We start from the raw sequence: 26193 nt of genomic DNA, 5'->3' as shown, positions 1-26193 counted from the left end.
TTATAGTCATACCGTGTGCTGATTGGTTGTTTTGATTTATGACATTTTGTCATTTCTCCAGCTAGGAATGCTGGAAGTTGTAGTTGTATCTTGGCTGCTACTGAATTAAACGCAAGAAAAGAAAGCATAATGCTCGCCTCTTTGTCTTTAATAAAATCAATACTTTCTTTCACTGAAAGAAAAGAAAATCTCCATTATCTCATATAAGCTATCTGTACAAAGGGCACACACTTTCCAGCAGGTGATTCAAGGTGTTATAGATTTTGATAGGAGACTGGTGGGAGAAGCAAGAGAAACAACTTCAATTCAGTTGCAGTGAGTACACGTAACTGCATGCAAACGATGGTGGTGGACAGAATATAATTAAATAAATTTAACTCTGCCCGGTACCGCAAGAGTATAAATAATTGTTCAAGATACAAAAGGGGTTAGTATGGAGAGCATTCAGGTGACAGAGACAATTAAAATGAGTCGCAGTTCTAGCTCTCAAACATCTGGTATGAGCAAGAACTTATTTTAAATGGTGACCTTCAATCCTCAAGTCACATTTACAACAGTCACAACTTCACAGAATGGCCCCTTTTCTCTGTGGCCTAGGGATGCTCAGAGGGCACTGCAATTAACACCACAGCGTAGGGAGATGTGCTGAACAGCTGCTTGGTATCAGCTTAAGAGGGATGGCAGAGGATGGAAGCAGACAAACTGAACATCTAAATCTTATAAGCTAATGCATCATGCCAACATTTATAGGCAACGTCCGGACACTGTAAAGTAAAGAGATAGGGCATTGTGACAGAACCAATGCTTGGCATTTAAAAGCTTGGATGGATAGAGTTTAACTTGGATAAAAGTAACCAAAGCTTCCACTTCGATATCTGTACTGAGAACAACCGCAAGACTGCATTATTATTAATATCAAGCAAGCTACTTTAAGATTAAAAATGAGTAACTGAAAAATATGAAATGTTCATTTCATATAACTGATTAGCCACACCAAAACCCTCATCTGTTTCTAAACAGGTTAAGCCTTTCTACTGAAAAAAAGCACGGTAGATACCAATTAAAACCTGCAATTTCAGGTACAGCAGATAAATGGGGAGAATGAAGATGTTGCCTGTTCCACTTCTTTACTCCAAAGCATGTCTTATGTTTATCCTTTCTCAAAACCCGCCTTTGTTCTACTTACTGTGAGTGGAAATATAGATATAAAGCATAAGCTTCTCACCTTTCAAGCCGTGCTTCAGGCAATGCTCCATCACCACAAAGAACTGCTGGAGCGGTGCGTAGTCCGAGTCCAGGGTCCTGCCCAGGTTCAACGCAGATTCAATCAAGCCTTTGATGCTCAGTTTGGCCATGTTCATCAGGTTCATCCGCTCATTTGCCATGAGGTAATTGGGATCTGAAACAGAAGGCCAGGGACAAGTTAAGACAAAGCTAGGCAACATTTATGTTAGAAGAATCAAGTCTCCGACCTCACTTTAATCAACTGGGTGATATGGAGATGACTAGAAAAGAATGCACAAGCTAAGCAAATAGTCATCATTGCTTACACAAACAGGGCACAGATGGAGGGATGCGGGTGGGCTTTTCAAACAGCAGCTGCACATGGATTGACCGATGCTGAGCTATTTATTGGATGCAGTGCCATATATCTGACTAAGACATGCGTACAGTCACCAGCAACCCATCCCAAGCTATGACAGGACAAATGTCCTATGTACCATGGCGCATTTTGGATTTTCACTTTTATACTGCAGAATCACAGAAGTCAAAGAACTTTAATATTTACCAAAAAGAAACAGACTGTCTCATAATATCATGGATTTAAGGGAGCAGGTTTCACGCAGGAGATTTTTAAGGCTGGCAATGTCAAAGTTGCCAGGGTTCACCATTGCTTCTCCTTTCCACTGGGATCTTTTACATGAGTCAAGCATGGACATTCTAGTTTCTTAAATGTTAGAAAACAGCATGTTAAGAAATGTGTCCGTTCGTTCTGTGGGTGAGCACTGTCCATTTGGGATCAGCCACCCTTCTAGGTGACAACAAGGATCCAGCAGAAAAGAGGTACTTGACTGCTGCAGAAACGAGGTAGTTGACGAGACACAAAACACATCTGGTTTCTCAAGTGCGTTTTTAAAGTTAAGGCAATTGGTATCTTCTCAATGCAAAGAGTGCTAACTTTCCGAATTACAAACTGCACCAATTTCAATGAGCGCCACTATGGAAATATACACTTGCACAGTAGCCTGCCAGGACATAGTTGGGCTTTACTAAGAAAAAGAATGATAGAATATTTTTAGAAGATTTTTCTAACCAAATCGCCATAAGTCAGCATTCTATGCTGTCATTCAGCCTCTTTGATATCAGATTCGTGGCACATGAATGCGAGGCAGTTAAAAGGAGTTCTCTAAAGGCAGGTCTAGGAGTCACGCATGATAGTTCCAATGCCAACCTGAAGAAAAATATAATGTGGATTGGAGAACTGCCCCATGTGATTTCCGTAAAAAAATGTTTAGCTCTTAAGTTAGAGTAGAATCCATGTATGCTACCTAGGTCAAAGTAAAGGGCTGCTTTTAAACTTTGTGTTAGAATCTGTGTGAAAGGGAAAAAATAAATACAAAGTGACTTTTACGCATACCTTAACTGCAATGACCAAAGAGAGATTATATGGGAAGACTACAGCTGCTAAAACGCGAACCATAAACAACTACAAAATACAATGTGGAGAAGGACCCTGCACGTACTGAGGGCAAAGACAAGAATGAATGATATGTATGTTGCAATGAACAAGGTACTTGCCTTGCTCATATGTTCTCCAGTGAGGGGACGTCGCTCCTTTCATATACAATAACAAGCAGTAAGTGGGCAAAGAAAAAAAAATACATTTTAACGGATTGTTCTCTGAACAGCAACTGCAAGTATATGTTACGACTGTAAGAAATATCAAAGCGCCTCTAGGAAATGTGAGAAAGTCACTGAAAGTCAGGCTCGGCATTTAATTAACAGCAACAAGTTTATACACACGCTCACAAAATGTTTGGTGCAGCTCCGGGTGGAAGTCAGGAGAAAAGCAAGCGGTTACCTACCTTTAGCCGAGTGCGCCAAGTCAACTTTCGCCTCTGTACACTGGCAGTCAGTCACAAAGAACCACACAGGTACGGGACTCGGACTAGCTAAGTCTTGAACATAAAGGACGCGAAAAGGAAATATCCCCGGTTTGCCAAAGGAAAAAAAATCGACTTCCTTTACTCCGAGGCGGGCGAGTTGGTCCACTGCTAGGAGTTAGAAATGGTATCACTGGATTCTAGAGGGAGTGTGTCTAAGGGTTTCAGAGCTCACTTTATATGAGCCACACGAGCTGTACCCACAGAGACTGCACTTAAAGCGAGCTGCAGACCAGTGAGATTGGCTGTAGATAATTAGCATGCCCAGAGCACGAGTCCCAAAATACACAGCTTTCATTCTCCTCTATATGAAAGGGCCACCACAACCACCCTAACAGAGGTCGTGCAGGTCATATTTCATTTCACCTAATAGAAGGGTGGAGACCAGACCATTACTGTACCCACAGGCGTCATTATGCAGGGCAGCTTTTTCCTTTAACGAAAAACTACAAGGAAACAACAAAAACATACAACCAGTCAAGTGGAAATATCTAAGTCGTATCCAGGTTTAATCAGACGTCAGTCACCAACAAATAGTTTGAGTTACTACACCAGAGCAGAAAAGATTAAAATAAAATAATGTCATCTTCCTAAATTATATGTAGGGATGGATTCTCTTTTACAAGCAGTAATTATTTTCTTACTTAATCACATTTTGTTGCAATGCGGACCTCTTTTACAGCAAATCAACAACGATAATACGATCCAAAATGAGTGTAATCTGCCGTCCAGCTTTGGATGACTTATAAACGTTCATGGGCCCATAACTTATTCTCAAAGAGGTTTTATGTTAAGCAGCTGTTCAAACTATGATACCGACAGGGGGCAGCCAATTGGCCAAACGAAATATGGGTTCTAAGAAATCAAGGCACTGCAGATGGCACAGCAGAATCTGGAGAGTGAAAATTGGGTGCCCACACTTAGAACAAGTGTGCCCGTAAAAACAAGCATCAACTCTCAATCGAAGCAAGAATGAACAAGGGACCAGCCCTTTATTGTATTAAGAACATCCAAAAGCTAAATATCCGTATCACCTCGAGATATTAAATCCTAACTGCAAATCACAATGCCACCCTGTATCCAAATTGCATAAATAAAGTTTTCTTTAAAAATTATTGATTTTCAAAATAAAAAAATAAAAACTGATAAAAGCATAACTGAAAACACTGATGTTACGAAGTACTGATAGAGTTGATACAACCAAATCCAGTGTCATCACTCTTCCAATAACAAATGGCCCCCTTGTCCCAGTTAGCAACCCTCATTACAAACCTCAAAGTCATCAACCCTGTCAGTGCAAGTACTCGCCTGATAAACAAAAATGGTCTAGCAATGGCCCACAGATCTTCTGGAATTTTTCTGGGGCATCCCTTTTACTCATACACCACCCCTAAACCACCTTTTTCCTAGTGGGCGATGCCCTACTTCCCCATTGTCTCATAATGGTTCACACATGCTTTTTTTTTAACATCGGATACATACCATTGTTTTGACATTGCTAAAAAGAAACAAATGACAATACCAGCCAGGATAGAGCAAACAATCCAATCGAATGTCCGCGTCTTCGCTCAACCATTATGCCCAAATGCACGACCCATGAAAAAGTAGGCTTTCCTTTCAAACATGAAATCCCCTCATTTGATGACTTAAAAATATTGCCTTTAAGAATAAACTGTGCTCAAAATTCGGACAGAAAATCTAAAATGGTTACTGCCCATGCCAGCATGGTGTTTAAAAGAGTGTTTTTCATCTCTGCGCTAAAATAACTGGCCGAGAAGGAAACTGTTTAACAAGTGATAAAGTCAAAACCAAATAACGTTCTACTTGTGATAAAGATATCTGTTATTTAGTGACAGGCTATGTCAAGGACACTTCTATAGTCAGAACGCTAAAAATAGATTACGAAAATGGTAATTCATTCTTGATTTTAAGGCCTTCTGGTAGTGATCAAATAGTGATGGAATTAGGAAAATTACTGATGCGACTGTCGAAGACTAACTAGCCAATGCAGACAATATTACAGAATTAATTAGGGAGATGGGATTTTGTGTTTTCAAACGTCCTAATTCGCTGTTGGAAAAAAATAAGAAAATCATTTTAGTATTGCATATAGTTTTTGGAGGAGAAACGAGATCTGTACAAATTCGGCACCAGAGAAGATGAAGTGAACTGCAGTCTACTCAATCCATAATACTGTGTGGCGATACTATGAGACTGTGCATGAGATATGCAAAGAGGTTTCTAAGAAAGAGGTATAAAACAAGGAGGGGGTGACTTATTAGTAACCTTTGCTGAAAAGTCGGCAAAATGCGATAAAGCAATTACGTACAACGTGGTCACTCAAAAACGTAAAGAAAGCACAACTCTCATATATACGCATTCATCGGGACATCATTTAACGTTATGGAGGTTACTGCAAAACATATATATCCCAGTTCAACAAAGTTTTACAGCAAACGCTGACATCATTACAGTGAACAAAGAAACGATCAGAGACAACACTTTTTCACTAAATGATAAACAAGTGCTGTGAGTCCCAAAATCAACAAGCAAAGATGTTTAAGCACAACTTCTAAATAAAGTGACTGTACACATGAAACCAAGATGGCTTCCAAGTATTTCACGAAGAGTAGCCGTAGACAAGATTCATGTGACACCTCAGACAAGATTCCAGGTATGAAACCCACTGGTTCGCTCGTGAGACCTCCTCCTTCAGAGAGTACTACACTAAAAAAAAAACTGTCAACACAGGTGACGGCAAACATGGCATAAATACATGATTGCAACAAAGTGCATGCTTTGAGCATCTTCCAAAGTAAATCTTCGTGCCTCACTGAGTAAATAGAGTACTCTGCCAACCCCAAACTTGCAGTTCATGGAATCCATTACCTAAATCTGGCGGGAAAAATCTGCAAGTAATGCATTAAACCCCGACTTATGATTTTCCTTTTACTGATATGCAGTCAAAAACTGAGTTTCCCCACGCACTTCCGCTCACACTTTCATTGCCCGGCAGTTATCAGACTGAGTCCTTTGCTCCACCCCAACCTCTAATATCCTTTCCTCCCACAACACACACAAAAAACTAGGCCATTTGCACCTTGTATCCTTTAAACCTTTTGAGATAGTTTGGAAACAGCTTCGTAATTTGACGTAAATTTACACTGGAGAATATTCGGCAGTTTTTTGGGGGTCCAGGTTAAACAAATGTTTAAGGTTATTGAATCCAAGTCACTTCCAATGGCAGGCTTCCACATTTCAAAACACACGGCAACCTGCAAATAAAATTACTGTTCTCCTGCCTTGACCTCAAACAATGCATTGTTAAATACACATACAATCATCCATATTTTTAACATCTGTCATAAGTTATTAAGTCAAGCAATGAAGTCACTTTCTTAGTAAGTAGTGATGTCACAGTATTAATAATGTAATCAGATCTGTAGCCTGATATTGTGGGCTTAGCACGTAAGTAAATCTCCCATATACTATCAAATATATTGGTTTCGTAAAGGAAATGGCACCAAGCTATAAAGGGAAGGACTTGCACAAAGTAAAAACATGGACCTACTAGTACCAGAAAATATAAACTATTATGCGGACAAGCTAAAACAGCATCAAAATAGATATATCATCTGTGTTTATGTGCAATTCTACGCCCTCTGGAAGATGTTGGCATTTTATGTAAACAACACAGCTGATTGAGTCACTCCAACAATTACGCATCCAGGTACTAAGATGTGGTGTGTGACATAGTCAAACTAATACCAATCCTCAAGTATGGCTTGAAGGAGTAGAACACAGATCAAGAATTAGCCAGACTACAGGAGATATTTAAGGATGGGATATTTGTGTAAAATAAAAATACAAATCCACATTTATATTCTCCAAAAACATGGATCGATTTTTTTAAATTTTAAAAAAGAAAATCGATGTAATACTCCAAAGTAAACTGGGTTAAAATAATAAAAGACTAAAATAGGAGGGGTGAATGTGCAGACTCCAAGGTAGCTGTAAAACTCAATCTCTCAGGCATTCTTGTTACGGCTGTCCTGCTGCGATTTGCATTTGACAACAAGGTACCATAAGTGGGCCTTGACAAGATGGACGTGTTTTGTGTTTATGTCATGTGCCGCTCCCTTTGGCTATTCTGAATGTCAAGCTGATCTTCCCCTTCTCTTCCACAGCGTTCCTTATGTGTAGCCAATGTGTTAAACAATGAGGAGTCTCCCGAGGGAACACAGTGAAGTGCCTTGCAATGGAGTCCAAGCCAATGATGTCGCTGGGTTGGGCAGCACTGAGCAACTTCTATCCAATCCAGCTGTGACCACTGAGTGCTGATGGTCCCTGGGCAGCAGTGCACAAACGTTCTTAGGCTGTACACTGCAAAGCTGCTTCGCCCAGGCTGGAAGTCGGGGTGTCAGGTGACCTTGGCGGAGTGACGTCCTGGAATGGGCGAGTGGATTGATACATACGAGATGGCTGGCTGGCCCAACTGCAGACTGATGAAAAGACTGACTTGAACTAAGCCCGACTTCAATTCCTCCAACAATACACAATGTATAGACCTGGAAAGAAGCTGAAAGAGGACTGGAAAAGATGACTTTTTAGCCTTTACACACAGAGTTCTGGGTGCAAGTTCTGTTTATAAGATAATCCTAGTACAGCAAGTCTCACCAAAGAAGAGAAAGTCATTGGGGCTTCCCTCTCATGCTCTCCCCTATACTTGTGACACCTCAGACACGAAACCTGTGGGGCTGGGATCAAAGCTTGAGAGTTTGCATGAGTGGTTGGTTCAAGACGAAGGTCTCTTGCTGCATCTGAGAAAACTGGCAAAGATGTGCAATTCAGTGAGGCTCAGTTGCTGGTACCCAAGCTCACCAGGGGTAACCTCAGGTAATGAGATGTCAATACTACCGGTGGAATAAAATCTGCAAGGCTGGAAAACAAACAAAGCCATTCATTTTTCGGAGTTTAAAACAGAGAATGTGGAAAAATATCTTTGAACTGCTGTGGGCTATGTTTTTACTAAAATGGTTAACCCTGTTAAAAATGGCATATGGAAGGTCCTGTCTCAAACGTGACAGTACCCCTGGGTAATTGAGTTACAACTGAGTTACTAAAGAAACCAGAGTACTTGGGCATTTGCAGACTAACAAAAAGTCTGCAAGAAGAAAGGCAAAATGACTGGATGTTCTCCTTGATTTTGTCCTGAGACTCTGAGATTGAGGAACAATTTGGTCAAAGCAGGTAAGTTGCTGGTGGGCTTGGAAGTCTCGGACTCCATCAGCTCTGTGGTCAGGATGAGGGTTTAACATGATGAAAATGATTTATTTTCCCTTCTGTGTTTATGCACCAAGGAACTTTTCTGAGGACTGGTTAGAAGACGCCTGATCCCGTTGCATAGGTTTAATGCCGGATGAACATGCATTTTTCAAGGCCTTTTAGGGTATTCTGTGAAGTCATTTTGTACCCAGCTGTTTCTTTAAGAGAGACTGTCTGTTAGTACAGTGGTGCTAAAGGGGTCCATGCTGGGACCTGGTCAGTCATTTAAAAATCTATGAAAACATACTCCCCTAATAACTGGCAAGGAAAATTATATAGATCAACTCAAGAGTAACAAATAATATGAACTTATAACAAACCCACATGATCCTAAGAGCAATATTGAGAACACACAGCATATAAATCTAATTGCAGTCCTTGCCCAAAATAAAATACTTTAGGGTGATGACTTATTTTGGGAAGGAGGATGTGGGGGGAGGGGGTTATGGTAAGTTAAAGAAATGGAGCTTGTAAACCTGGTAGTAATATGTCAAAAGAAGGAGACATCTTTCCCTCCCACAGATGGGACTAAAGTTCACATTACTGAGATTGGCAACTGACCCCTCGAGCCCACAAGGGTTTTACCTGTCTATGCTCCTCCGCCTGGTTTCAGGCAGGCACCTGGGAGGTGCCTGAACACAACTGGTGTGGACTACAGGACATGCTAAAGGATAAAACTGTTATGCCATCTTCAATAATTTCTTCAATCAATAACACAACAGATTGATGAGCTCGGCCTTGTTATGGTTTTATTCCGTGCGTTAGTCTTAACTCAAAATTACCATGAGGGAGGGGTATGCACGTGCTACTAAAGCACATTAAACATACTATTTAATCCACCACACTGTGGGCAAAATTACACAACCGGATTATTTTTTTTAAAGAGAAGTCCAGTAGGTAAATGTCATTCGAAAGTGCAAGTCAGTTTAAAAGTGCAAACACCTGAAAGATGTGGGTGTGACACGCACCTTTAGTCTCACCACGTATTTGCTCCACCAACTCTGTCAAATCCTCCCAAGAGTCTTTGCAAAGAGCAAAAAGAAAGAGGAAAACATGAGAAAATGACATGCAAACAAGGATTCAAAGAGAAAAGCAGAACAAAGAAAGTATTAAAGGGTGATGCAATGTTGGCAAGCTTTGCCAACACAAGGACAAATGAATGAAGCGAAGCTGGGATTTAGTCCAAAATAAAACAAAACATGACTTTGCCAAGGAGGAGATCAGGAAAGCTGTTATGGTTTGCAATGTATTTGGAAGGTGTTTACCACAAGGTGGTAAGGCTTTCGTGAAACGATGTGAGGGATTGTTAAAAAGTGCCCAGCACAAACATTAGCTCATCCTGATCAAAAAGAACACAAAGCAAGCCCTGAGCAAACATCAATAACTCTTGGAAACCTATTATCTGTTTCAGTCCAGCGTGCGTGACCGTCTAATCATGTAACCCCAGCCCTCCGAATCACTATAATAAAGGGCTGAGTGCTCCTCAATGCTATACAGAACCCAACATTAAATGGAGCCTAGATAAAAGGTGGCAGTGATCCATGGAAAGTTAATGCACTGAAAAAAATGTATATGTTCCAATCCCAGTACAGCACTACACAGAGTGAACGTCAGCCAATCTGTGTAAAAACACTGCATGATAAATGCACACAGGAAACATAACTACTATAGTTTGATAAGGTCGTCACAAGGTTTGTGCTTTTTGCATGTTCCCAGAACCATAAGACAACATTATAGAACTATACGGAGAACATTTCAAAAGTAGTAGTAGTAATCTTTATTGTTTAGCTAATAAAAACCATAACAATATATATAACAATACATACATTATAAGAAAAGTATAAAATAAGGCAAAATAAATTAGTTTAAAAACTGAACCGTCTGACCTGTTCTAATTCTAGCACTGGGGAAACATGCTAACGAACAATTAACTTTTTTTTTTTTTTTTTTTTTAATATCAACAGAAGTGTAACCACTTGTCCCAGTATTCACCAAGGAGTCCTTCTAGTTTCTTTTGGGAGACCCTTACCAGCTATTTTTTTTACCGCAAGTATATTATTACCCCGGTGTACTCATAGCTAATAGCATCATCATGGGGTCTCCTCCTTCCTCTTACCAAGAAGGATTTTCTAAGTCTAAAAAACACTAAAGCATATTTTTCTTTAGGTGGTTTCTGAAATATTGAGCTAACAAAGGAATCAGAGATTTTTGCACCTAAACAAAACATAGGTGTGCCAACTAAAGCCATTTAAATTGGCAAAATCCCCAATTCATCAGCAAGATGGAATGTCCATGTTTAGTTCATTATTATTATTGCACTATTAATTAAAACCGATGCCAAACAATTAAAACAGTAAGACACAAGAATTAACCATAAAATTTCAAGCACAACTGAACACTGAAAGGCATCGATAATAGAACGATGTCGGATACACCATAGCCACAAGCGACCAGATATACTTTACCAGCCCAGCAAGTGTTCTAAAATAAGCCCAGCACAAACGATTGCCAAATTCCAAGTAAGATACATACTGGAAATACCTAGATACACCCTGCTGCTTTATGGACTCCCTCCTAGTATCTTGGTTCATGCGGATGAGCAGGACTCAGGGCTGGTCTGTCTGAGAGCCAAGTTAGGTAGTTATTAGAAGCAAGATGATATCCATTCAGTAAGCTGTCCATGCCAGACCCTTGCCTATTTAGACTTCGAGAGACTGTTGCTCAACATTTTGGCAGAAGTGGTAAGTTGAAAACGCAAAAGGTTCTTGTCGGGCAAAATGTCCAAAAGAGCGAGGAGAAGGCAAGGCTCAGGGCCGGTCTATCTGGATGCCAAGTTGCGTTCTTATTGGATGCAAGATGATGTCTCCATGGGAGCAAATCCGCATGTAGCGGCAGTACAGTGGGCTTTCCAGACGGAGACCACCTGTAAACACTAACCCCCACAAAATCACTTTTGCAAGTCTTCAACTGTTCGCAAATAGTTTTACATGTATGTTTACATCTGTCAACATTCGAGGTAAACGTATGTTATATTCGCTCTGCAGACTTTGAAAATAGGTCTCCTTAGACTCAAGTTGTGTTGATCTCACGCTAGAATGCTGATTAAAGGTAACGCTTGGGATGGGCAGGGTGCATCAATGTTTCAATAACTAATTACACTGTCATGCTTAAACACTAGTTCGCCGTCGAGAAGGAAATCGCACCCAAAACCTAATTTCCTTGGCTTCACATGAGTCAGTAGACAGAGTGATCTTAAAAGGTAAAAAAAAATATTCAGTTTAAAGAAACCGGATCAAAGAGTGATTTAAAAAAGTTAGCAGAATCTTCAGATGGAATCAGTTGACTACAATTCACATATACCTCGTGAAATGCATACATTTTAATACATATTTTAGATATTCTAGTCTTCGTATTGTGATGGTGAGTGTAAAACACGGTCCAGGAGGGTACACACAGGACTGACGGTGGGCATGCCTGGATCAGCATGGTATGAGTAAGGGAATGGAGCGCAAGAGTGGCTCAAGTTTTTGATCACTTTCCAATATCTCAAGGGTAAGACTGTTATATGATTAACTGAAAAGGAATACTGGGAGCTTTCTTATAAACAGCACAGAGTTGTGATTTGCAAAGCAACAAATATATTGCAAATATAATAAAAAAACTATCAAATGAGAAATAACAGTTTTGGCAAGATGCACAAGAACATTTAGCTCCCTACAAGTAAACATATCTGTGCAGATAGTCCATCTTCATCCAACTAACTAGTCCCTGACCATTTTCAGATCACCAGCTGTTGCACAGCACTCCACCTGTAAATATTTTAATGAGAGCTCTAAACCACAATACTGTTAACTACTCTACTCTTAACCATTGGTCTCTATGCCACTGCACTCTACTCTGCATCACTGTACTCCATGTCACTGCTCTCTACGCCACTCTACAGCACACCACTGCACTGACTCCTTTCTGTGCCACTGAACTCTACATCACTCTGCTCTGCACTACTCCTAGCCACTGCACTCTATGGCGCTATACTCTACTCTGCACCACACTACCTCACTCTACACCACTCTACTGTGCGCCACTGCCTTCTGCATCACTCAGCTCTGCACCCCTCTACTCTAGGTCCTGACACTCCTCAGTATTCCATTCTACTATGCACCACTCTAATCTACGCCTCATTTTAAGATGCTGCATTGTATGCTGCTGATTTCAATGCCACCGCACCCAACACCATAATACTCTGCTAATGCACCATACACCAGTCTAAGCTATTCCACTCCAGTGTATGCCACTCTATTCAACTCCACACTATGCCACTCCAATGAATGACACTCTCTGCCACTCCACTCTAACATATTTGTTTAAAGGTTTGTCAGTGATAAGTATTTACAATTGCAGTTAGGTCTGCAGATGTCTGAAAGCATTATTAATTCATTCATACTCTCCGAAGAGGAAATATCAATGTAAATCTACTGCAAACATCCCCAACACCCCTAACCTCCCTCCTCAACCCACCCGAGTGAGTCAGATCCTCGCAAGTTTGTGAAGTCATCAGTAACACTGGATGACTAGTCAATGTTCCATGTGTTTAACCATGGCTCTTTGTGTAACAAGATTTTAATCTACTGATCTGTAACATGTGGGTGGACAACATAAGGAGATATAGTCTACTAGTCACACCTATAAATCTAGTGTTGTGACCGGGTGGCACTGGTGAACCCTCCAAAGATGGCGTGTGGCGGAGCTGTGGTTCCGGTTCTTTTAAACTGTCTGTTAATACCTCCCAGGCTCGTGCTACGTCTATCAGGCGCAATCCTCTCCAGGCCTCTTGGAGTAAAACTTCCCCCTCATATCTGGCCCAGCACCCAAGCTCCTTACTCCACACAGTGATTCAGGGTCCCCTGGGGGCCTTCCAGATTTCCCTCTTAGCTAGAATGAAGGCAAGGTCTTGAAACCTGCTTGTGACTTTCGTTTTGGAGGTATGTGGAAACCAGTGGAGTATGCAATGGCCAGGGAACTTCTTTGGAGATAGTATCTGCTACCACTGTTGTGACCGCCTTCCAATAACCAGTCAGGTTGGGGCAGTCCCAGGTCATGTGCTTAAGTTCAGCCCCTATCAGCCTACATCTTGGACATGCTACTTCTGCTGTATGGAAATATTTGTTAATGTGCCCAGGAGTAAGGTATGTCTGATGAATGATGTAATAATGGATCAATCTAAATCAAGCACTTCTTGATAGTTTAGGTACCAGTTCCAGTATATCAGTCCAGTCTTTTTTGGGTATAGGGATACCCAAATCAATGGTCCTACAGAGGTATGTGACCGCTTCAACAATGCTCACCAACAAAGCTATGTATTGGCAGGGTCGATGTGGAAGGGGTTCTGCCGTTTCAGTATTCTAATGATTGTGGAAAGCTGTTGTCATGGCTCTTTGCAGTAGGAAATGTCCCTGCGGAAGGTCAAACTCATTGGTTTGGAACAAGTTCACCACTAAGTCGTTCCCAATTTCCGCCATGTGGCAGGAGTCTTACTAATCTAATTAGTAGATCTGGAGAGTAAGGGATTTGTGTGTGTGTTTTTTGCAGGCACCGGGTCCAGCATCAGCATATGACACTAAATTCCTGTGTATACTCAGAGAGGTGGCTCGTGCACAGCAGCACCCCCACCAGACTAGGGAGCTCTGACAAGAACAGCCCCACCTCACAGTCCGGTGTTTGCATGCGCGCTATCCACTGTGTGTACCATTGGAGCTGTGCGGCCAAGTAATAGGACTCAAACTCCGGAACCACCAAACCTCCATCACCTGATGGTCGCTGTAGCTTAGCGAGGGCCTTTCTTCTCTGGCCAGAACCCCACAGGAACCCTGTGGTCAAAGACTCCAGGTCATGAAACACAGCACAAGATATCCAAACAGGAAGTGCAGAAAAGAGGTAGAACAGTCAGGGGAGGGCAATTATTTTAAGTAAAGCTACCCTTCCCGCTACTCCTAATGGGCACATTTGCCAGAAATTCTGTCCTTGATCTCAGTGATCAAATGGCTGAACCCACATTCCCATCTAGTAGGCCCGGTCTGTCAAAATAAATTTTGACCCCTATATAAGAGAGGCAGTGAGGCTCCCACCTCAGTTCTCTTAGTCCTTCCGGTTGGCAAGCCAGGCCAGAAGGGTTACGGTTCTGTCACGCTCAGCATGTCCCCGTATCCTATATTGTTAATAATCAAAGCAGCAGAGCCTCTTATGCGGCCTGCTACTTTTCTTTGGAATCGAGTAGGGTGTGCTGCACTTTAGGGTGTCCTGGCCTATCTTTCTCTACCCTTCTTAGCTCCAGTTTAGGTTCTACTACCTCCTACAGAAGAGTACCTCTGATGCCTACTGATTCAGCAATGCACCATCCTCTAATCATCACCACCTTCAAGGCATCCCACTCCACTAGGGGAAAAGAGGCAGTCCCCTGATTATCCTCAAAAAGGCATCTGATGTGTTCTCCAATCGCCTCTCGGAACGGTGGGCCCTCTAGTGAATCTAGTTTTGTCACCATGTCAGAATTCTTGGCTGGGGCACTTCCACCCTAGTTGTAACAGTACTGGGTTATGATCTGAGATTGTGCATGCCAAATATTCCACTCCGTGGGTTAGGCTGTGAATGTTTGGAGTGCTGAGGAATGTATCAAGGCGTAGTGTAAATCATGTAGGTGGGAGGAGTACTCTGCCACTCGACTCTACAACACTGTACTCCACTCTTTGCCATCCCACTTTGCGCCACTCCATACCCCTCTCCTCAATGCCACTAACCTTTAGACATGCCGAACAGCAGCCATGGTGGTAAACAACATGGCTAAAACACAATGGCAAAGACAATAAATAGCTCCTGCATAGGGGTGACCTATTTGCTTGCCAATGCTTGTTAACATGGATATTGTTACCATTATCACGTAGTTAAACCTGACTGATACTATGGGCAGAGTAGTGAACACAAGTTGTTTTTCACTACTGTGATGTCACTAGGGGAAGTGCTTGATTCGCAGATGGCTCTCTACACTCACTTAAGTATCCAGAGACCTAGAGGAAGAGTATGAATGGCAGCTGAAGTTCTCATCCTCTTTCTCTCACATCTCCTGGTCTCCACAGATCCAAGGAAAGTGGGAGAATATGGGCAGCACACACTGCTTCCGCTATCTGTTACATTTGATGTCATCCACAGGTATTTGTGGACATGTGCTGAAAGGTAACAAACCTGCACTGACAGCTCTCAAAGTGCCTATCAGCACATCATAGCGTCTTTGCTTCATGGAGAGTAGGAAGCAAGGGCTTCAGCAGGGAGAGAACGCATGGAATCCAGAACGACTTTTTTTTTTTTTTTTAAATTAATTATTTCGGCACAGATTTGGAGAAATTGAAGAGAAGGTGGTGTAGATGGTGTTGCCGGGTGTATTTTCAATTAAGGCTGGGATAGGGGTGGTTAATTCAGAAAGTGGGTGACAGAAAATCTGGTCAGTTAAATGTGCTATACACTAATACCCTTCACAATGTTTATAAAAGATACAGTGATCAAGTCGGATTTCTCTGAAGGTGCAGAATATAAAAAAGAAGTAAGAAGGGAAGTTCATGGAATTAATTACTTGAAAAAAATCTCATGTGGTTGATGAACAACATTCAGGATGTTATTATTCAGATAAAGAGATGTGTCACGGGTAGTAGTATATCTTTCTAAGCAGTTCAAGTGCAGTTTTTAGCTTTGTCAGAACATCGGACAATATTAACTTCCTTCTGAGTTATTCATCTCCAGCAATCCTCTGACAAAGCTGGCCAGGAAAGCCCAAACATTCTTCTACCAGTCCTCAAAAGTGCTAGATTACCATATTCTTGCCCTACATGAGCAGTAAAACGCTGCACACCATTCCTCACTGTTGGTCTTATCACATAGAACTGTTATGCTCCGGTAAAACTCATTATAGACAGGGAAGGGGCAATAGGAGTTCTTCCTCATCATAGGATGCGGAGACCACTTTTTGCTTAACCTCTACTGAGGCAGCTCTGATGATCTGTAATTGAACCTACATAATGCATGGTCTGACTGACCATCATTGAGAAGCAAGGGAAACGTTTTGGTTTTTGAAAGGAAAAAAAGAAAGCGCCAAGGCAGTGGACATTTTAGGGTTTTGAAATAGTAAACAGTGTTAAATCCTGACCTTCCATAATGTCTATGAATTTCATAATTACTGCCTCAACTGGAATATTCAGACAAAGGTTGAAAAACTGCAAATAGGAGAGATCACCTGAGCCAGCAAGCCACCTCATTTGGTCCAAAACATATTTCCACCACTTGGGGATTTTTTATTATTTTTTATTGTGGTATGTTTATCGTCATCGAGTTGTAATTTCAGGCCCAGGAGTTCTGCATCGTCCAGTCCTCCTTATATTATCAACTAATGCAAACTGTTAGTTTTAAAATAATCTTAAAACTTATTTTTTAAATACTTGCTTTGCAAGCAAAATATTACATTATTTGCATGTTGTAACAACACCTGAAAATATTCCACTCACATGAAAGAGCACCACCATGTAACCTGTGTCCCTCGCGCCTCAGTGTTCACCCACAAGCACCGGACTGAAGAATTTTGGATGAAAAACATATTTGCCTTTTTTGAAAGGATATCGCCCTGACACCATTATTGGAAATGCACAAACTATCCTGACTGTAACTGAAGCCTCAGTCTATAGGGCATTTCCTAAGTGAGAGACAGACACCATATAATTTCCTGGTGTTCTTTACTTTACCGTAATACTATTTAATAGCTCTTCCGATGAATACATTCTGAGATGTCTAGTTTAGCCTAGAGGCACTGGTTCTCAGAAGAAGTATGTAATTAGAGCTTCTGTTTGATGTGCAAGTTGAAGAAAAAAAGTGCAGTCATTTTAACATGCCATCTAAATCCTATTTACAGACTCACCAGTTTTGTGGAACTGCCTAGCACTGGTTCAAATGGAGGGTCAGACAATAGATCTAGAACTTTATATGCACATCAGGCTGCCTTATTTGCTATCAATAAATACCAGCAACGTGTCTATATACATCAAATATGGTTAATTTACATCTACACAGAGCTGCAGATCACACCACCGTTAAATCCACAAACATGCTCAAATGTTTCAATCCTACTACATGCAGTACTTCGGCACTCCAGTTTCAGCCCCTTCACAGTAAGTATCAAAGCCTCCTCTGGGCACTTCTCAAAGCCCAAATCACCACCTCTGCCTCCAGAAAATTAACTATACTAAACCTTCTAGACATCTCCGCTATCAGGAGCAACATCTTACACCAACTCTTGAAGAAGAAAAAAACGGATCTCGATGCAGCCATTGATCACACTCCAGAGGTAGGCTAGGGGAAAATATCACTCGGCCAATAGATCGCAAAAGTTCCATACTGCTCTTACTACGAGCCACTTAGGATGTCCCCATCTGAGAAGCGAATACAGTCTTCAGTCATGCACCGCACTTGCGACATGCAATTCTACCAAATTAATTATTCAATTCGCATCCTTGAGGTATAAAAATGAACATCATAGAACTAACAGTGGCTAAGCGATAATAAGATCAATTAAATGTAAGCAGATGGCAACTCGGAAAAGGCCACACTTTACTAAAAAAAAAAAAAACATACTTCACACGTCAAATTTTGAAATCCTATTTCAATCTGTATAATTCTCCTGCCATCATATAAAAATGTTTTTTCTGATTTGGCTTACTTGTGATCGATTGTAAATAAAAGAAAAAAACAAATCAGTAAGAAACTTATCTGTCACTTATCCTCAGGTAACATCATAACAGTAATGTTTCAGTTAAAATCAACCATTCTCTAAGCATAGTACCAAAATAATCAACACAGATGGCACGACTGGTCCACAGATCGAGGAAATGCAAACTCATCTACCCTACTTCCCATCTCCTCTATGCCTCCTTGTAACGTTAAACATAAAATTCAGGGTACTTATAACCTACAAGCCATATACCTGGTTGACAAGTACACCAATATGACTTGTTATTGTGTTTATTGCATATGTGCTCTTAAATTAAAGAAATAAATGTTAAACAATAAAGAAAGAAATAAGGTCAGGGGAATGTGTAGTGCTTCCTCACTCAAGGCCCACTCTGGTTTTATGTTACCAAACTGGCCAATATCTGCAGGATCTCTCTATAGGTCGGCTCGAGAAAGCGACTGTACACAGCAGCACCAGTCCTCTTCTCAGCAAGGGTTGAAGCCTAGGCCGATTCTTCTTGTGGCATCAGGAGGCAATTGGGGACTCTGTAGCATTTAGGGGCTTCAAGCTGACAGTGATTCTATTTCCACCTAGTCGGTGTCAATACCACCTTTCACTTGGCCCAGGGCAGGCTGCCAGGCACTGCAGACTTCAATTTCTCATACACTCTGATACACTCTTCCAGATCTTCAAGAACTGCAAGAAGACACCGGGTTGGACACTTCACAGCACAGGTCACTCCTGAATTTCTCTCCTGGGGTTCTCAGCTTCCTCTGGGTGTTCAACATTCAAAGAATACAGTGGGGCCTCCTCTTGGACAGTCTCTCCTTCTGTAGGACCAGACACCCTCTCAGCAGGCAGTTATCTGGGGTTGTCAGGCAGATCCTCAGCAATAAGTGCTGACTTCAGACGAGGACTCCTCGCCGGTAGGGTGACTCACTAGTAAACATACACCATCCCTAGTTACACAGTGGCTCCAAGTACTCTTGGGAGAACTGCCTACTTTGGTGAAGAAGAACCCAGGGCTGGAACAAATTTAGGTGGATGGAGACCACTTTTATCCATTTTCCGGACAGGGGATGTGAATCCACTCTCTCATGATTCAGAACCTGTTTGGGTTGGTTCCATTTGAAACGTTATTCATAGGCTGCTCTATAGACACAGACTTTGTGTAAAGTGATGCTTCTCACAGCGGCTAACACTTAGGCCAGCTCCAAGCAGAAGTATCTACGACAGGGGCACCATGAGAGTTCATCACAGCTAGCCATTATCTGCCTTCCTGAAGCTTTTATCAGAGCCACATAAAGGGAGCCACCTGGCAAAATCTACCTCACCATCCAACAGCTACTTTGACGTTTTGTCACTCTAAGGCAGATTTTTCAAAGATAATGAAATGGAAGGTTTTGATTGTACTGTAAATGTTTCCTTGCTCGTGGCATTTTGAATTTACGTGCACAAACCAATAAATCTTGTTTGTAAAGATAAACCTCTTTACTGTTACAACACTACACCACTGCACATGAATGATGTCGCTATCCATTGAAATACGGCCCATACTCCCAAAATTTAAGGCAGCTAATTTTTTTATTTTTTTTTAAATACGTTTCAGCATTCTTTCTTCAAAATATACAATCCTTGCAAAACTGCATCAAAATATGGCTGGGCGACTAGGCCATTATGAGACAAGGAACATGGTCCCTGCTCTGGCCATGTAGTTTTACCACTCTTCTCCTTGTAGCTTTTTCCTTGCATACCCTGATTTCTCTCTCCATGACCTCAACAGTATCGAGTCCCATACAAGTGCTCCATTTATTTTTCAATTTTCTAAATGTATTAAACAAAGAGTGATCGTGCCCACCCTGTATGTTTCTCATTAAAAAGACCCTTCTCCCCACACTTCAGTATGCATATGGTCTATGTCTGGAATACTGTGTGGTGGGCAGTGGGGCTGTGTGCAGTATAAAGGGTGTCTTAGCAAAGGGAATATTGACTATAGAACACACTGATGGTTCTCTGCATAGTTTGAGGCTACCCCACAATTTCTGTCCTTGAGCAGCACTGGACCTGCACGTCAGCCAATCCAGGAGTTTCATCCCTCTGTGTTTTTGCCTACAATGCATGTCCAGCCTAAAGCTGTGCATGAACTAAAAAAGTAGCCAAAACGTTTCTGCTGCATAGCGACCCTCCCTGCGAAGCCTCGAGTGATGTCAATACAAGAGGGATGCCTCAACTGGCCTGGAGGGATATTTCTCGGGCTGCCCTCCGCACTGTAAACATAGGAAGAGGTGCCTGCTAAAGGCCAGCGCTTTTTTATCATTCGTATTACTAAATACAGCTTTTTTGAACTACCAAGTATCTTTTTTACTGAGATCTTACTCCTTCCCGGGCATGTAAGATAATCAAACCAGGCCTTGTTGGCAACAAGTGATTTACTCCAGCATTGCGTGTGGTGGAGGCTCACTTCCACAACTGCTTCTATGGCCTGATACTGCTGCAGCTAGAGTATAAACAAGTGAAACCACAGACCATGGTAACACCACCTTCCTGGGGTGAGCTCTTCTCTGGAAGCTGCAGCTCGGCCCTGGTCTATCCCAAAGTGCTGCAGCAAAGCACGCCAATGAGGGAGGGGGCGGAGTGTTGAGGTGAGAATCACTATATAAAAAGGCCTAGATGATTGTGATTCCTCTCCGTGCAACATGGCAAGCAATTCCTTGCTCAGGTGCAGAGGCATTCCCCATGTCACAAACAGCAGCGCCATCTTTCACTTGCTGCAGACAGCAGAGCTACTATTGTTCCGTCTATCTGCATCCATCTATTACATGGAGCCCTGGAGAGGAGGGACTCTAAGGAGAAGAACTTTCGGGGGCAGTGAGCAGGGAGGCTTAGAATACTGGACAGTAGTTACATAGAACCCCAAAGATAACAAGTCAAGAGCTGCCCGCAGAGGAACATTTTTAGGTGGGCAGGGGCTTAGCGTCGCAGGCTTCACTTCCGTGGTGTGGTAGGTGTGTAGGTAGTTGGGGGGGGGACCACCTGGTCCCCATCCTCTTTCGGTGGGCATTCTATGCAAAGCATGAGTTCTGTTTCTCAGACTATGGGGTCCACGGTTTGGTATACAAAAGGTATAGCGCCTGGTGTGTAGTCCAGGCTCACGTTGGCTGATCAGGTGGGCAGTCAGTGTATGTTAACCCATGTTGTCTTGCCTATATATGCAATAATAAACCTGAAGCAAAGTCTTCTCCATCACTAACCTGTGAGGTTGTCTTTTTTTTTCTGATTGATAGTCTACGCTTTCAATCAGGGCAGCATGTGTGTGTGGTGGGCTATGGGACATCAACGCTATGGTGGGCTATGGGACATCAACGCTATGGTGGGACAGTGAAGGCAAGAGGCCAGGGGAGAATTGGCTACAGTGACGGAGGGGTCACATTAGCACCAGGACAGGAAACAAGGATTATTCAATTAGAGAACTGTCTAAGAAATTTACAGCCCTCTTCCACTTTAGAGCAAAAGAGGAAAAACAAGAACCCATAGCAACATATTTTCATTAGAGCGCAGATTAGAAAACAATACACCCCAGGTGAAAAATGGAAGAAACACAAACATTGCACTATAAAACTCAAGACATACAGCCAACTAGAACAGAGGTTCTAACTTAACCTGTGGTCAAGGGACCCCTTGGGGGTCCGTGAAGCCTACTCAGGAAGTCTGCGATTGCATAGAAAATTAAATAGTATTAACAGATTACTAGAGTATATATAAATAAAGAAGCAAAATGTACATTTCAAATTTTAAAACATTCTGTCATTGTGAAGGAATTTGAAATTGGAGGCTAAAATTTAAGTTAGTATCCTCAGTCTGATTCATAAGAGCAGTGCAGGTTTATCAAACAAAAATAGTATGGATAACGAGTGGCCCCAATTGAATTTAGAAAAGTTACATTCTTCCCATTAAATTATTTCTTTTTATATGTGTTGGCTAATTGAACACATTTCATCTTCTGTGTATCTGTTTGATGAATGTTTGTTTCTGTATTGTTAATTTTCCTGTACTGCAAATCATTAAAAATGCTTAGACTAGGGCCCGGATTCTACTAATGACTCAGTGGGGGGTCCCTGGGTTCCAGTAATGATTAAGTGAGAGTTCACACAAATCAGAAAGTTAGGAACCACTGAGCTAGTGCATTTGGATCACCACAAGATCCAATCCCACATACTGGCCAGCACTGCCATGGCTGACATGAGTTAAGTGGAAAGCTGTAAGACTTGCCTGTCTTCTCCCTTTCCCTGCAGACTACAATGCCAGCGAAAGCACACAAGCAACTGTCATTTTTACAGATTAGGTTGGAGGGTCACACGTTCTATTTCCCCATACAAAACACCTTAGTAGGAAAACTGTCATATCTCAGACTGCTTTCACCCACTACGTCCAACCGATAAACACACAATAGTAGAAACAGGTCTGTCCACAACAAAGTAGTGTGTCATAAGGTCAAGATCTCTAGTTGGCAGTGGTTTTTATCCTATCCAAGTAGGGAACCGCACTCTAGTCAGGGTAAGGGGGGTCAATCAATCAATATCAATCAGTATTTGTAAAGCGCAGCTACTCACCTGTGAGGGTCTCAAGGTGCTGGTCACATATCTAAGATAACCCCTACTCACCCCCTTGGTAGCTTGGCACAATCAGTCAGGTTTTTCTCAGAGGGAATGTGTGAAGTATTTGTACATACACACAATAACAGTGAAAACACCACAAACGTCCTCCAAACCAGTTAAGAAAAATAGCCGATATTTATCAGAGTAAAACAAGACCAACCAACAACAATCCAACATACACAAGCAAAGATGTGAATTTTCAAAGATTAAATATTAATATAGTGCTTAGAAACACAATAGCTCCAACTGGGGCTATCACGCAGTCTTGACGGAGTCATTCTCAACAGACGCCACTCACGAGGAAGTGAAGGCAAGTCACAGAGTCACACAGACCCCAGGTACAGTACCTTGGAAAACAAGATGTTGCACAGAGTAGGGGAGGTGAGGTGCCACTAGAGCTAGTGCAGCATTGGTTCCATGCTCCTACTGGGGAGGCGTCAGTTCCCTCCTGCTAGGCAAGGGAGGTGAGGCGTTGGTTCCTTACGACTGCAGGGGAGGTGATGCGGCATTGGTGGCGAGGCACCAGTTCCTTTGTACAAGGCGGGGTCGATGAATCCAGCAGGTCAAGATGAGAGGCGTCGACTTTGCTGTGTTGCAATCACACCATGGGGCCACAGGTGCTACAGCATAGTTGGGTGTCACAGACGTTGGTGACACAGCACTCTGGACTCACGCTCTGGCAGGACTTCGGCGGCGCTGTGGTGGCATCAGGCCTGCAGCGTCAGAAACAGTTGTTGTACTCAGTGGGGACCATTGCTCCGTTACATGCAGCGGCATGGAGTCAGACAGCGGCACCAGTTTTGAAATCGCTCTGAAGTCGATGTACTTGGTCTCTTCTTGCTTGCACCAGAACTCATTCCCAAGGGCCCAGGAACTGGATTTGGTACCACTTGGCAAGTCAGGACTCTCAGCACGAAAGCCCAGGTGCTGGCAGATGAAGCCTTTGATGTCCCTGAGACTTCTTAACAGGTAGCAAACTCAGTCCAAGCCCTTGGTGAACCTTTGGAAGCAGGATGCAGGTTGTACAAAGACACGTCCACACCTTTCACTCCTAGGACAGAAGCAGCTGACTAGCACAGCAAAGCAACATTTGGCAGCCCCTCCTACAGCATCCATCTCTTCTTCCCGGCAGAATGTCTTCCGTCCAGAAGTGTTCTACCTTTGCGGGGTCTATCAGGTGCAAGTGTCAGCTCCTCCCTCCACGCTAGCCCAGGAAGATCCATCAGAAAATTGAGGGCACACCTCTGCTTCCTTTGTGTGACTGTCTAAAGTGAATTCACAAACAGTCCAACTGTCATCCTGACCCAGAAGTGTATTCCACAGACATGCAGAGGCACAGAATGGTTAAGCAAGAAAATGCCCATTTTCTAAAAGTGGCATTTTCAAGCTTACAATTAAAAAAACTACTTCACCAAGAGATGTATTTTTAAATTGTGAGTTCAGAGACCCCCAAACTCCATACCTCTATCCGCTCCCAATGGGAAGTTACACTTAGACGATATTTCAAGGAAATCCCATGTTACCCTATGGTAGAGATAGTCCTTGCAATAGTCCAAAACAAATTTAGCAGTATTTCACTATCAGAACACATATAACACACCAGTCCATGTCCTACCTTTTAAACTCTGTACCCCACCCATGGGGCTGTCTTGGGCCTACCTTAGAGGTGATGTACGTGTAGTGAAAGGGAAGGTCTGGGCCTGGCAAGTGGGTGCATTAGGCAAGTCGAAATGGCAGTTTAAAACCGCATACACAGGCACTGCAATGGTAGGCCTGAGACACGTTTGCAGGCCTACTCATGTGGGTGGCACAACTAGTGCTGCAGGCCCACTAGCAGCATTTGATTTACAGGCCCTGGGCACACCTGGTGCACTATACTAGGGACTAACTGGTAAATCAAATAATGTCAATCATGAATAAATCAATCACCAATACCATTTAGACAGGGAGCATTTTAGCAGAGGTCAAGAGTGGTAAAGTGCCCAGAGTCTTAAAGCCAGCAAAAACAAACTGCAGCACACAGTCAAAAACAGGGGGTCAGTGGCAAAATGTTTGGGGATATCCCTGCAAAAAGGGTTATTTCCAACATCTTCCGATTAAATAAAAAAAAAAAAAATGATTATATTTGTTTGCTAACTAATTAAACAAAAGATTTAATCAAATGTGTATATTTTGATGAATGCTTGTTTCTGTATTGTTAATTATTTTGTATTTCCAATCATAGAAAATGCTTAGACTGGGGCCCCAGGCATTTACTAATGTCTCAGTGGGGGTCCCTGGGTTCCAGTAATGATTAAGTGAGAGTTCACAGCAGTCAGAAAGTTAAGAACCACAGAGCTAGTACATGTGGAACACCACAAGATTAACTCACCCTACTGATCATCACTGCCATAGCCCACATGGGTTAAGCAGAAAGCTGTAAGATTTGCCCCCGGTCTCCTCCGTTTCCCTGTAAAGTACATCAGAGAAAGCATGGAAAATAACTGCCACTTTTACAAATTAGGCTGGATGGTAACACGCTCGATTTCCCTTTATAAAACCCCTTAGTAGGAAAAACTGTCATCTCTCAGACTGCTTTAACCCACGCCGTCCGTCGGATAAACACACAATTGTAGAAAAAAGTCTGTCAACAACAAAGCAGAGTGTCACAAGACCATGAAACTACAAACTACTGGGCTGTACAACATCATCATAGCATAAAACGCTGACTTCTGACTCCAGCATCCCTGTGACAAGAAATTGCCCAAAGAAAGAAGCCTCTTGCATGACCACTTAGTAGCTCAGCTGATTTGCACCTTAAATCCAGATTACAGTGCATTAACCTTATTTCATCTCAGTAAGCCAACATAGCAAAGTACCTGGATGAAAGAACAAAGACCTGGTAAGCTAAACCACAGACTGTCTTAGCTGTACCTGGATGATAAGCCCTAAATATTGTGAAACCAGTCCTGGGTTGCTTGTGTTCTGGTCCATGGAGGACCTGGCTTGGCAGTTCGGCTGAATTTTTCCCAAAGAATTAGAGTTAAGACTGTTTTGCCTATGGTTGTGTCCAAACTGTGGTGTTATGATGTGCAAAATAACAATGGACTGGGATGCAGCTTGAGTAGTTCCAGTGGCCGAGATTAATTCAAGCATTCCACCCATCACATTTTTCTGTATACTTCCGAGAGAGGGAAGGCACCTACTGACCCTGTAGTTATCGCTGCACTGGATTTTGCTAGACGGGATCCAAGAAAGGGATTGCTGGTTATATTTTCCTTTTTACTGCCGTCTGATCGATGGTGGA

At 42.3% G+C, this 26193-nt stretch overlaps 1 protein-coding gene across 14 annotated transcripts in view; it reads right to left on the bottom strand.

Moving 5' to 3' along the window:
- Window positions 1-26193, bottom strand: part of RUFY3 (RUN and FYVE domain containing 3) — a 341239-nt gene that overhangs the window by 232805 nt on the left and 82241 nt on the right. For 10 of the 14 annotated variants that reach the window (XM_069236852.1, XM_069236853.1, XM_069236859.1 and 7 more), the window contains one exon: window positions 1226-1399. In XM_069236852.1, the coding sequence (XP_069092953.1) occupies window positions 1226-1399 (174 nt within the window). Of the gene's footprint in view, window positions 1-1225; window positions 1400-2799; window positions 2836-26193 lie in introns of all 14 variants that reach the window. The other 4 variants (XR_011204687.1, XM_069236862.1, XM_069236854.1 and 1 more) reach the window with 1 other exon arrangement.

The sequence above is a fragment of the Pleurodeles waltl genome, chromosome 1_2 (genome assembly GCF_031143425.1).
Source record: "Pleurodeles waltl isolate 20211129_DDA chromosome 1_2, aPleWal1.hap1.20221129, whole genome shotgun sequence".
NCBI lineage: Eukaryota > Metazoa > Chordata > Amphibia > Caudata > Salamandridae > Pleurodeles > Pleurodeles waltl.
This window is presented reverse-complemented; position numbering and strand designations above follow the sequence as displayed.